We start from the raw sequence: 12,537 nt of genomic DNA on the forward strand, positions 1-12,537 counted from the left end.
AATGTCATATAAAACGTCTCCTTCAGCCTCTTCTGTAATCATATATTTTTTCTTTTCTTTTTGAATACTTGCCTTTTACTTTCTTTTAACAAACTATATTGAACATCAAGGCTGAAATCCAGACTTATGGCTATTCATGTTGCATTATCTGAGGCTCCCAAATGAATAGCCTGGCATTTTATGGGAAGATCATGTTTTATTCTATATGTAATTCCTAAAAGCTTTTCAAAAAAACCATGAATAATTGACTGTGAGGGTCTCTGGATTTTCTCTGTATGAAGTGAGATCCATTTTCTGCTAAGCAAACACCACAGTAAACCTAGGTTTAACTTTACTTGTGTACGAGTAGCTCTATAGGAACAGCATAAAAATTTCCATTTTGATGGTGTGATACTTTTTAAATGCCATAACTTCTTCTTTATAATTTAATTAACTAAACCTAGTGAAAGAGTAAACTAGTAGATACGGTGAAGAGGCAAACACCTCATTTCTGATGCTGTAAGTAATGTAAGATCGTATTTCACATAGATCCAATTTATTGTTAGGAAGCATCTGCAATTTTTTGCTCTCAGTCTTCATTCCATTGCATCAGATTTAAAACAGTGAAAGAACACTCACTTAATGGAGAATCAACCCTCTTATCATTAGTATTCAAGATTCACTGCTGAGATTCACAATACAGACTATATTTCAAAATTGTTTTTATTGTGATTCCTGTAATCCATATTTTGCTCCTATTTTTTCATTTATTTGATCAAATTTTATGGAAGAAAAAAGAGAAAAGAATGGGGAAAACAGAAACTGGGTCAAGACACTGTAGCATTTGGTCTGCAATTTTTGATTATTGAAGCATGAAATAACACAACGTGATTTTTGTTCTGTGTCTTTAGATTGTTTGGCCTGTATCTCATTCCCGAAGGGATGAGTGCAAGTGGGCTGGAAAAGATATTCTGGTAAGAACAAATCTTTTTAGTATTTTTTTGTTTTATAAAACATTGTAAATATTTTGTCTTATTGTATTAATTCTTAAACTATTTTTCCTGCTCTGTAAGGTTACACGTCTGGTCATAACTTCAGTTGTGAGTTATCTCAGCTTTCTTATTCAAAATAGTGAAATTTTGTCTTCGTGACTGGGGGTTTAAATTTACAAATGGAAATGATGCAAATGAAACAGAATTTTTCTGCCAAAAGAAAACAAAGAAACAAACAAAAAAACCAAAACAAAAAAGGAAGAGAAGGGAGGAGAAACATCAGAATGAGAAGTATTAACCCTTGTATACTCATCTCCTGATCTCAGAGTACATAATATTCTGACCTATTTTTGCCCTGCTCCAGGTCCCAGTCCTACAGTGAGTTCCAAGAAGTGTTTTCTTTTTGTGGCTTCTCTCTAGATTCAGTGGATTTCCCTGAGCTCTTTCCTGCGTGGAGTTCATAGCAAGATTGAGGTCAAAGTGGTTTTAACATTCTGCATCATTTTTGGTGCCTCAGGAAAGACACTGTTACACTAGGCATAATTTTCTGTACATTTTCCCTCATTCCTGTGTACATCTTGTTGCCTGTATTTATGAGGTAAGAGAGACGTACCAGTAGCCCCCAAATAATAATCATTCCACAGTGATAATAACTGTCTTCTTTATAAGAACAACATGGGAAATGGGAAGACAGGGCTGAAGAAGGAGAAAAAAAAAATACATGTATGCAATAAGGCCAACAAATACTTGCATAGTGTAGCCAAATGGGAAATCATTGTGGTTGCCAAGGTATAACTGAGAGTGGAACTTGGCCCCGTGTGTATATGCTGTTGGCCTGATTTTCAGAGATGATTCTGTAAAATATTCATAATGCCAACCATAAGCCTCTAGAGAGCTCCATTTGAATAATTTCCTAGGTCATAATAAAAATAGTTTCGTCAGTCTTTACCTAGGCCATAGAGGACAGTTGTCTTCATAAAAAGCCATTTGGGAACAATAGAGGTGGATTAGGTAAAAACTGAGAAATATAGGCTAAGCTATACATGTGAAGGGACAGCTAAATTGCCAGAGACTTGGGCTATCTCATTACATAGAAATATACATTTAAATTAATCCATCTTCCTGGTCAAAAATAATTTACAGGACTACATTGCGAGGCGAGGACTAAAGAATCCAATATTCAAGGTTAAAAAAAATAAGGCTAGTCTTAAATGTCTGAGCAAATTAACCTTGAATATTGATCTTATACTAAGTATTATGATATTACATAAAGTAGATTTTTTAATAGCTGGGGTTGAAACCTAGAAAATTAATAAGTTATTCAGCACTTAGAATTCAAGTATGCTCTTTTATTTTTGAATAATTATTTTTAGAAATTCACAATAGTAAGAAAGACTGTTTTATACTTTGCGCTAGGCTGATTCCAATCCATTCATTGTAAACAGAGACACTATTATTCTGGAGCGAGCTGGTAAGTTCAGGTCCCCATCTTCTGTCTGTTTATGTTGTAACTATTTTATTCGCCCTGATTTCGATGATATTAGGGCAACTACACCTGCTAATCACGAGTAAAAAGTGAAGCCCATATCATAGCCTAGTGCAGTGTGCGACCCTGGTGCATTAGCTGCTTTGTATGATCCTGTGCATTAGAAGTAATTCTCCCATGAGCTGATGAAGAAGAATAAAGCAGGAGCACAGAGTTCAAGACACAGTGCAGCCCAAACTGAGGATAACAGTAGTACAGTCCAATGTTGCTAGAATCAGATAATTTGTTTTCATAAACATTCTTCATATGTATGGGTTGTTGGGGGTGGTTTTGCTTTCTTTTTTTAATTTTTAGAGTTCTCTGCAAGTGTAGGCGAGAAATAAAAAACAGTAAATAAATGCATAGGTCGTATATAATGTGGGTCCAGTTTTGGCAGGCAACTAGAATGATTTAATATATAACTTACTTTATTCAGGTCATCATCTTTAAATATTTACAGGTACCTATTCTTGCCATAAAATAGTGCATTATAAAGCATTTAATGTATCTGCTTTAACTGTAATTACAGATAAAGATTACAAATCATTTAAGAAACTTATTATTCTTCCCTCATTTTTTCCTTAAAACCATTGTCAGTACCTTGGGAGTGTGAAATGTAAAGGCCATAAAAATAACTCAACAGACTCTCATTAGAGGGAGCAAGAGAAATAGAGGACAAATGAAGTGGCATATAAAACGTGCTTGATTTAATATTGCTTTCAGCATGTACCATTGCTAAGGTGTTACTCTTCATTTGTGATGGTTCGAAACTTTCTACGTGACAGTCTATACTTTTACATCGAACTCTTTTTAGAAAAACTTTTTTTAATTATTGATCTCCAGGGGAAGTCAGTGCTGAAAATGCAGGTCCCCACTAATAGGCCAGGTGCACTGCAGCAGCTGCAGCGCAAGTGTAACCCCGGTGCTGCCCCACTGCTAACCTCAGCCACGACCTCCGAGATTTCCTCTTGTAATTATGAGAGGTAATTTACTGTCGTTTTCACTCCTTCAGAGGGATTCCTTATACTGATGCTGCCAATCACGCCAATCTAGGCACAGCCGGTTTGTAGCTCGGGACAGTCCACACGGGATTTGAGGAGAGCGCCCGACTTGGGCCGTTCCTGCTCTCCTGATATCCCTTTGTTGCTTAAGGAATCATTTTCATTTCTGTTTCTTAAAGGGCTTAGTATATGTTAATTAGTTAAGCTTTGCTCACTGTATAGGTGGATAAACCTTTTAAATTATGCTTCTTTTTTCACATGGGTAAGCTGAGAATAGGGTCTAAAAGACTCCCCCAAGCAATGCAATACTGCAGGACTTCTCTGATAGAAGTCAACTGCTACACTTTCCCACAAGATATAGATTTTTTCCAATAAAATCGTAATTACTGTCACATGTAAGTACTTAGTACTACAATGTATTTCCATTTCCTCAGTATGGAGTATCACAAGCACCAAAGTAACATTGTTCATGACTATAAATATCAAATAAGATATTTGCTTATGTAATTCAACTAAATGACCAATTCTGTGAGGATTTCTTTCTATTCTGGACTTCAGTCTCTCATTTGATCTATTTTGGTTGCTGTAAGTCCCGTGAATATTTCTCACGATTCCTGGCCAGACCTTGGTAATGATCAAAGAAGACAAACTCTCTACAGAATACTTCTCAGCTTTTGTACTGAACTTACAGTACAGACATGCTGCTAGTCATATCCCTCACTAGTGAGCCTCAATATTTGGATTTTAAGATCTCACAGGCACCTGGGATCCAGCAGAAACACATGGCAACCTCTGCATTACATATGGGTTAAATAATAGGTAACTGCAAAAAAAATGTGGCTACAATTCCACTCTGACATTCCTGGGATGTCATAAACCAGCAAAGCAAAGCTTGGGTGATTTATAAAAGTTAGCAGAAACTCTAGTTACTTTTACAGGTAGGGATAGCTTCTTGACTGGAAAACTCATCTAATCCTTAAACAATTAATTTACTGTTGTTTTAAAAGTTTTGGCTACTGTTCGTTCAATACATATCTATACTAGATTTGTCTGAGGCACCATCACAGTAGTTGACATGGTACACAATTAATCAGAGAAATCCCTATTAAAGGGTATGATTGATTTCTCCAACTTGAAAGCTTTAAAGACGTGTTTCTGAAGGGCACCTTAGGATGCTATTTTCAAATGTGATTTGACTATCTAATTTATTTAGCCACTTTTAAAGAACCCAGCTAAAATTGTTGGAATAGTGCCTTCTGGTCTTGACATGTATAAATTTTTAAAATTTCAATGGATACTTTGACAAAGCCACACAGGACAAGGTACAGGAGGACAGATACTTGTACACACTTTGCATGCTATATGAAATCAGCTTCTCCCTGGATGTTTCTGGTGAGAAATAAATGTTGATATGCAAACAGATACAAAGAGTAGCAAGTACTTTTACTTGATACCAGCTAACTTCTACATATGCTCTGTCACATGAACAAACAGGTCCATCCAGAGAGCTACACTTTCGTGTCATTTTCCTGAACAGCTAAAGTGTATCAGCACAGTCATGTGTGTATTAGCACTTGACTGTATTATAATTTATAAGAGATAGACATCTACTTAGGCTACTTAATTGCCATTAAATTTTACCTAGTTATTAACTCTTACATGAATTCAACTGTGATTGACTTTTTTATACTTGATAGTTCTCCTGGTGGTCATTTGGAATCACTTTAGATCAGAAACTTATTCCCAGTTAAGAAGAAGCAAGACTCTTTACAGCACACATGATACAGCTGTATTCTGTACGTGCTTCTTTGCATTTCAGTGTGGCTGCCACTTAATTATTGAGTTTATAGTTCATGCAGGTAAAATCACATTGCTGTAATTTAATTCACCATCTCATTTGTTATGGTAATACTTAATTTAAGCCAAGATGTTCAAATGCCATCTTGGTTTATGCTTTCTTTAAAGTTTTCCAGCCCCTCCCTAAATCATAGGAAGATTTACAGTTCCATAGTCTTATAGATCCATCGCTGTGCAATGATTTAATTTGGAAAGAAAGAAGGAAAAAAAAAAAAGTGCATAACTTAGCAAGTGTCCCTCAGTCATATCTGGTGATACTTTAGAAAAACAAAGTTGGCAATAAATGAGCATTGTTCCCTTTAACTCATTTTATTACTGTTGTTGCCTTAGGGAAAAGAGAATAACATGGAGGCAGAAAGTAAAAGTAATTCTTTTCATCTGTTATTGTAAACAAAGATCTGAAGAGGGAATATGAAAATCGAATATTCAATGCTGGCTGGATCTAGAAAACCTACTTCTAAATTCATCTGACAGGCACAATTTTTCTGATCAAATTACCTGTGGCCTTTTAGGTGTGCCAAAGAGAAGTTCATCCTTTTCTGTCAGGGTTCTTCCTTTGAAGGACATCCACAGCTAGATTTCCAGCCTTTTTATCGCCAACCCTCACTGACATCTGCATTTCCTTGCTGGCTTCCTGTCTACACCACAGCACTGAAATCCTTTAACGGACCCTAAAGACTCAGGACCCCCATCCAGCCTGGGGAAAAGGAAAAGGTGAATATTCCCTGGGAGCAGGAAGGGGTGGTTGTAGTTTAAGCCCAGCCAGCAAACAAGCACCACACAGCTGCTCGCTCATTCCCACACCCTCAGTGGGATGGGGGAAAGAATCAGACAAGAAAAACCCCAAAAACCTCATGGGTTGATATAAATACAGTTTAATAGGATAGTAAAATAAGATAAAATAATAATAATAATGCTAAAAGAATACACAAAACGAGTGATGCACAATGCAATTGCTCACCACATGCAACTGAAGCCCAGCCTGTTCCTGAGCAGCGATTGCCTCCCTGGCAAACTCTCCCAGTTTATATCCTGAGTATGGTGATATATGGTGTGGAATATCCCTTTGGCCACTTTGGGTCAGCTGTCCTGGCTGTGCCCGCTCCCAGCTTCTTGTGCACCTCCTCACTGGCTGGGAAGCTGGAAAGTCCTTGACTGCTTAGCAACAACTAAAACCATCAGTGTATTATTAACATTGTTCTCATCCTAAATCCAAAACACAGCACAATACCAGGTATTAGGAAGAAAATTAACTCTATCCCAGCCAAAACCAGGGCAGGTATAAAATGAAGAAAAATCCAAAGCAAAAGACCTCCAGTGAGGTTAGGGGCAAAATTTGCTCTCAATGTTACCTACTACAAGGACAAATGTGACTGAACCATTCGTAAGACAAATAGTGCCACTATATATCCTTTCAACTCTATCAACTCTCCCAGTTAGTATGCTGGGTTTATTAACTTGAGGGCTGACGACCCCTTAATCTTGTCCATGATCTTTAATATGGACATGGTTTCTTACCGAATCGTTTCTTACCATGTGGGAGACAAGAGAGTGAGACATTGTGTAAGTAGTGTGCTGCCTTGATATTGCTGCTTTGTAAAACTGCTTTGCACAGACTACGAACAATAGAGAAAGACAGATGGGGAAAAGAAAGTAAAACAAGCCTACGACCCCTTCACTTAGAGGTGAACTGAGCTTGATAAAAAAGAAGTATAGTACACTGGAGACTTTCCAAGTCCTGTGAAGCTCTAACAGAATTTTTACCCTTGGGAATTTCTGATTGTGCCAGCTACAGTTTTTGGATGGACCCCCACAATACACCCACCAGCATAAAGCCTCATTTATGGCTCCTAGTTCAGATATCAATCCTACAGCTTGTGTACATTTAGGCATTTGCATATACTTCTTTACATGAACTTACCAAGGCAAATCAGTTGCTGTAAGTCAATAACTCGTGTACTTGTACAGAGGAAGAATTAAGTTGTTCAGATTTTCATATTTTACCCACTTATTTATCACAGGAAGTCATGTAAGTCTTTCAGTATGGTGAACAAATTGATATAGGTTAAGGAGAAAACTAGTTTTCCAATTTTGGATTTTCAAATTTTGGGCATATTTTTCTGTTTATAGGTGTGACTATAGAAATTTGCTTCTAAAAGAAATTTAGTATTCAGCAGATTTAATGCAGTCTTGCAGAAATGCTTTCTTTGTTAGTTTTGAAATACAGTTAGAAAGAGGGAAGTAAAGGAGAAATGAAGAAAAAATCATTCCCGGAATTATGGGGCTAAATTTTCTGTCAATAAGTTTTATACAAGGCCCTACTTTGGCCCTGGCAAAGTCTGAGAATGTTTTATTTACAGCTGAGTTACCAGCTATTGCAATTTCAACATGGTGTGGGGTAATTCCTTGTTATGATTTATTGCATCTCAAGATGCACAAAGTAAATTTATTATTTGTACATTTCTTTCTAGAGAAACACATTAACTGGATGACTAGTAAAAATTATAGATATGTCCCTGTTTTCTTTCAGGGCTTCAGCCTGAATCTCATGAAGTCAGAGAAAAACCTTTCCTTTGGTGCCAGTCACATTATTTTTTCCTTTTTTCTTTCTGAATTTGCTTCACGTTATTTCCATTTTAGCAGACAAACTGAGGGGTTTTTTGTTTGGTTTGGTTTAGTTTTGGTGATTTTCTGATGCTTTACAAAAAGAAAGGCTACTTTAAAAATAAAGTATAAGTCTGCTCTGAAAGATCACGTATCACAGTTCCTCTATACTCAAGATATGGTCACTATGTCACTATTAAATTAGTCCACAACTAATTTTTTTTCTGTAGTCCTGTTACTTACGACAAAAACAGGTCTACTTAATACATCCCTACTGCACACAAGTCTAAATTATTGTCTTTTTTCTTTTATTATAAGTAAAAGAACTAAAGGGAAAGTTCTTGTAATAACCTAGGAAATAATATGCAATAATTTCCTGTGTCGAAGCTAGTGGATTGTTCAGTTTCCACATTCTCATGTCAAAAGAGATCTTTAAAAAACCTTTTCAGTACAGAGAAAGTTTTGTGTTCTGAAGATGGTGGAACAAGAAAGGTAAGATCAGTAAATAAAGGAAGAATCTATACATTTCTCTCTTGCTTCTGTTTTTGTTTGTTTGCTTTTTCATTTTCCGAGTGATGTGATCTGTGTTGGATCAAATAATCTATAGATCTCTTTTTTCCTTGGCTTATTCCTTCTCAATTAACATCTTCCAGGCCTTTAGGTTAGTATACATGTATCATGAACATAAAAACCAAAACCACCACCAACAACAAAACAAGCTAACAAAAAAACCCCCAAACCTCTCAGCAGACTCTCATTTCAACAATTTCACTTTGGTGACAACTTTTTACTGAGTGGGAATTTTAAGCTTCTGTCACTTAGGGTTTTTCTGTTCAGCATCTCTTTGTGTTGTCAAAATAGTTTAATATACCCACACAAATTTCCAGATTCCCACAGTAAGGCACATGTAACTTCGTAGTCTGGCTTACAGAGTACGTTTATTTACAGGCACACACATTGCTTAGCAACTGTCCCTTATAAATGCAAGTCTTTTACTTCCTTTCAGCACTTCACGGTTTTATGCTCACTTTCAACATAGAAGTTTTGAGCATATTTACCTTAGGTGGCTGTGAGTGGAAAGTCACTACAGGATGTGCCCACGATATGCTGAATAAAGGCAAGCTGACTGGTATGGAGTCTAAGTGCTTGATGTGCCTATAACAGGCTTGACAACCTGTTTGTCTGAAATACTCCACCCATTTAGCAGGTGTTGATCCTATTCCGAAAGGTGAGGTGTAATCTGATTTCTCCAGGAGACAGGTGATTACCCCACCCAGATAGAACAGATAGATGACTCTTTAGATCTAAGCTGTGGTTGCAACCTAAATTGCTGCTGGGCCTGGTGCGACTGCTTGAGCTGAAACCGAACAATATTGTTCATTTCTTTGCTAATAAAGTCATGCTCAAAATGTGGGACAGGTTTACTCTACAAAGCAAACCCATTTTTTTTTCAAAGTTATGGTCAGAAAAGGACTGGCTTCTGCTTGAACTCAAGGCTTCCCAATGTTTTGACTTATTCCTGAGATACTCTTCAGTTCCTTAAATGAATTCATTCTGTGCTGTAGGAAGTGTATATTACTGGAAAATAAAACAATTCAAAATAAACGAAGCTTGCTAACACTCATGGAAAGGTTTAATGTACAACAATCATTCTGTGGCTGCAAAATCCTGAAAACCCACTTGTTTGCTGGACTGCATCCACCAAAGACATTGTTTTGTCTTGTTAACTGTGCATTAACCAGATGTACAAAAATATGAGATGGTCATTAAATCAGGTATTTAGTGCTACAGCCTTTTCTTGGCATCCCTCTAACTTTTCACAGGTCCAGAACAATTATTATCTGCATCTGCTGAATGAAGATTTAAGGACTGGAAATGTGTCTTGTAATTTGAACATACTGAACGCAGAAAAAAAATTAAGAAATTTTACATCCTAAGATCCCTGGGTCAGATGGTTAGTGCTGACAACAAATATTTGAAGGCCTGGTGCCTTTCGTTTGTGCAGTCAAGGGAGTCATCTTTAAAGTACGACTTCTAATGGCTTCTGGCTTAAGACTGTTTTCAGGACAGAGCCTGGGGTTTATCCCATCTGGCTTAGCTACCTCCATTTTTAGCCTTAGTGGCAAATTCTGGGCCAAATGACCAAGTACCAGTAGTGACTACCAGATACGCAAGTAGGTAGGTAGGCAGGGAGACATTTTGTGTTTCATCCTCACTAACACAAAGGAAGAACTAGAGGAGCTTTCCATCTGCTGTGCAAGTGTGCTGACAATACAACTGTTCGCTAATATGGCATGCAGTTTTGTGGCTTGAAGGAAACAGGATATATCTGGGGTTTTTTATTTTTTTTTCTTTTTTTTTTCTTTTTATCATGTGCTTTGTTGGCTTCTTTTTTCTTGTCCTGATGCTTTAATGGTTTAAAGTCATGCAGACATCCTGCAACTTGAGTATATTACACATTTTAAATAGTCTCATGAACTCTTGTCATATCAAAAAATCAGACAGATAACAGGCATAACTTAATTAGAAAGATAACTGGAAGTACAGTATGCTGTACTAGGCAACCAAAAGTGTCTTATCAACCCTCATCAGCACTTTCAGTCTGAAATTTCTCAGAGCACATCTTGACAGCAGAGGAAAATCTAGATATGGAATTAATCAATGGTTCCTCTGCAGTGTTGGCAGTGATCACCATGCCGAAAAGTAGTGTCATTCCTGACATCTCCAGAGGGGTCAAGTCCTCCAGATCACGACCCAATACAAGGGCCACTGAATCTGGGGATCTGTCAGCTTTTTCAAAGCTCTGAGGTGGGAAGACATGTACAATTAGAATTCAGTCCACAAAATAACACATATTTATAAAAGAGACTAGGAATTTTATTTACCTAGACATACTCTAGGTTTATATTGGATTTGTGTGTGATGCAGTACACACTGCTTATAAGGCTTTGACTAATGGGGGTGTAATCCCCAAGAGCTAAGTTAATAGAAATCCCTTTCTGTTACACAGACCCTGATACTTCAGCTGCTCAGCTTACTTCACTCACCACTGCAGACTGGCCCTTTTTCAGAGTGTAGTACTATAAAACATTGATCCTGCTAATTGCAAGGTACAATAATGACAAAACAGGAATGGAAATGATGCTATTGATCCAAACATCAAGGGGTACACAGTAATAAATCACAGTCTGCAAATGTTTTCACGCCAGCTGGCCTCCCCCTCTCTAAAATCGCACACCTGCCTATACAGGTTCAGCTGGAAGGTTATCTCATCGAGTACGGGTGCCAGGCGTGATTTCTCCACACACTAGGGCCTGTACGGGGCTCCTTGTAGTCAAGAACTTTCCTGTTACTGCCCATGCAGCACTTAGCACATAGCTTTGCAGCAGTGTTACCAACTAGCTTACTCCCATTAAATAAAATTTTAAAAGATAATTGCATTTTAACAGGATTGGAATAGTTTGATTTTTTTACCTGCCTATTCTGGGCCTGTTTAAGCCAACTGTGCTCTTTGACCGATGTTTTTCTAACTGTTACTGTAATAGAAAGAGGGAAACAGTAATAATTTTTAAATAATGTTACCGCATTTTATAAAAACATGCACACAAGCAGCGAGGGCTGTGAAAACATGTGCCATATAGAGCTCACCCTGAAGAGAACTTCTTTGCACGTGCTTACTGACATGCTAAAGTGTTCGCAGGATCTAGCTGAGAATCAATCATCTGTGTACACGGCAATTAGACATATATTTATTGCACTAGCGCCGTGGAAATATTTCCCCTGAAACAATGCTGTTGCATACTGAAAAGATACCAAGCCAATACGGACTAATCACAGCAGGCAGTAGCCCTCTAGCAAGAGAGAGAAGTTAAAAAGCTCTCTGGTAAGTTGGGAACATCTTTCAGCAGTGTGATAAATTTGAATGACAGCAGTAATATCAGGGATTACTTATTCTCCATGGATAACCCTGACCTTGTCACTTGAGAATTCAGCTAATTGGACAGAATTAAAAACCCCACCACATATTAATTAAGCTCATGCATGGGACTTTATATGGAAACTATCCATCCATTTTGACTTGAAAGACAAAACACATATTTATTTATCCAGCTGTTAAATGATAGCTTTTAATCCCCTTGTCCATCCAGTTTAGACAAAACCTTCTGATATTTTAATCACTTGGCTATGTGGGAAGGCTGAAATAAAGGAAGAATGTATTACAGGGTCTAATCCTTATCTGGATTAAATCAGCAGAAAACTGTTGAAGCTAATGATACTGTAATGGATTATTTAGCCTTCTACTTATTGCCCTGCATAATCTGGCCATTCGAATTTGCTATAACATCTGAGAAGCAGTATGACATTGATGTTGGTTAAAAAAAATTAAACAGCATTCTAAAAATAAGGAGAAAAATCTGGATATTAGTTGGTCACAGGGACTTACCCTTCAATTTCCACTTAAAAAGATGTCATTAAAAAGTCTTTGCTGCATCAGTAATCCAGATCGAAGGATGTAAATTCCAGGCTTCTGGAGGGGAGATAATTACTGGAAACTCATAAAAACCAGCTAAATTCTGTT

At 37.3% G+C, this 12,537-nt stretch overlaps 1 protein-coding gene across 2 annotated transcripts in view; it reads left to right on the forward strand.

The window, feature by feature from the left end:
• SEMA3A (semaphorin 3A) overlaps positions 1 to 12,537 on the forward strand; it is a 200,762-nt gene that overhangs the window by 82,983 nt on the left and 105,242 nt on the right. For both annotated transcript variants that reach the window (XM_065629465.1, XM_065629474.1), the window contains one exon: positions 891 to 953. In XM_065629465.1, the coding sequence (XP_065485537.1) occupies positions 891 to 953 (63 nt within the window). The remainder of the gene's footprint in view (positions 1 to 890; positions 954 to 12,537) is intronic.

This window comes from Caloenas nicobarica, chromosome 1 (genome assembly GCF_036013445.1).
Source record: "Caloenas nicobarica isolate bCalNic1 chromosome 1, bCalNic1.hap1, whole genome shotgun sequence".
NCBI classification, from domain to species: domain Eukaryota; kingdom Metazoa; phylum Chordata; class Aves; order Columbiformes; family Columbidae; genus Caloenas; species Caloenas nicobarica.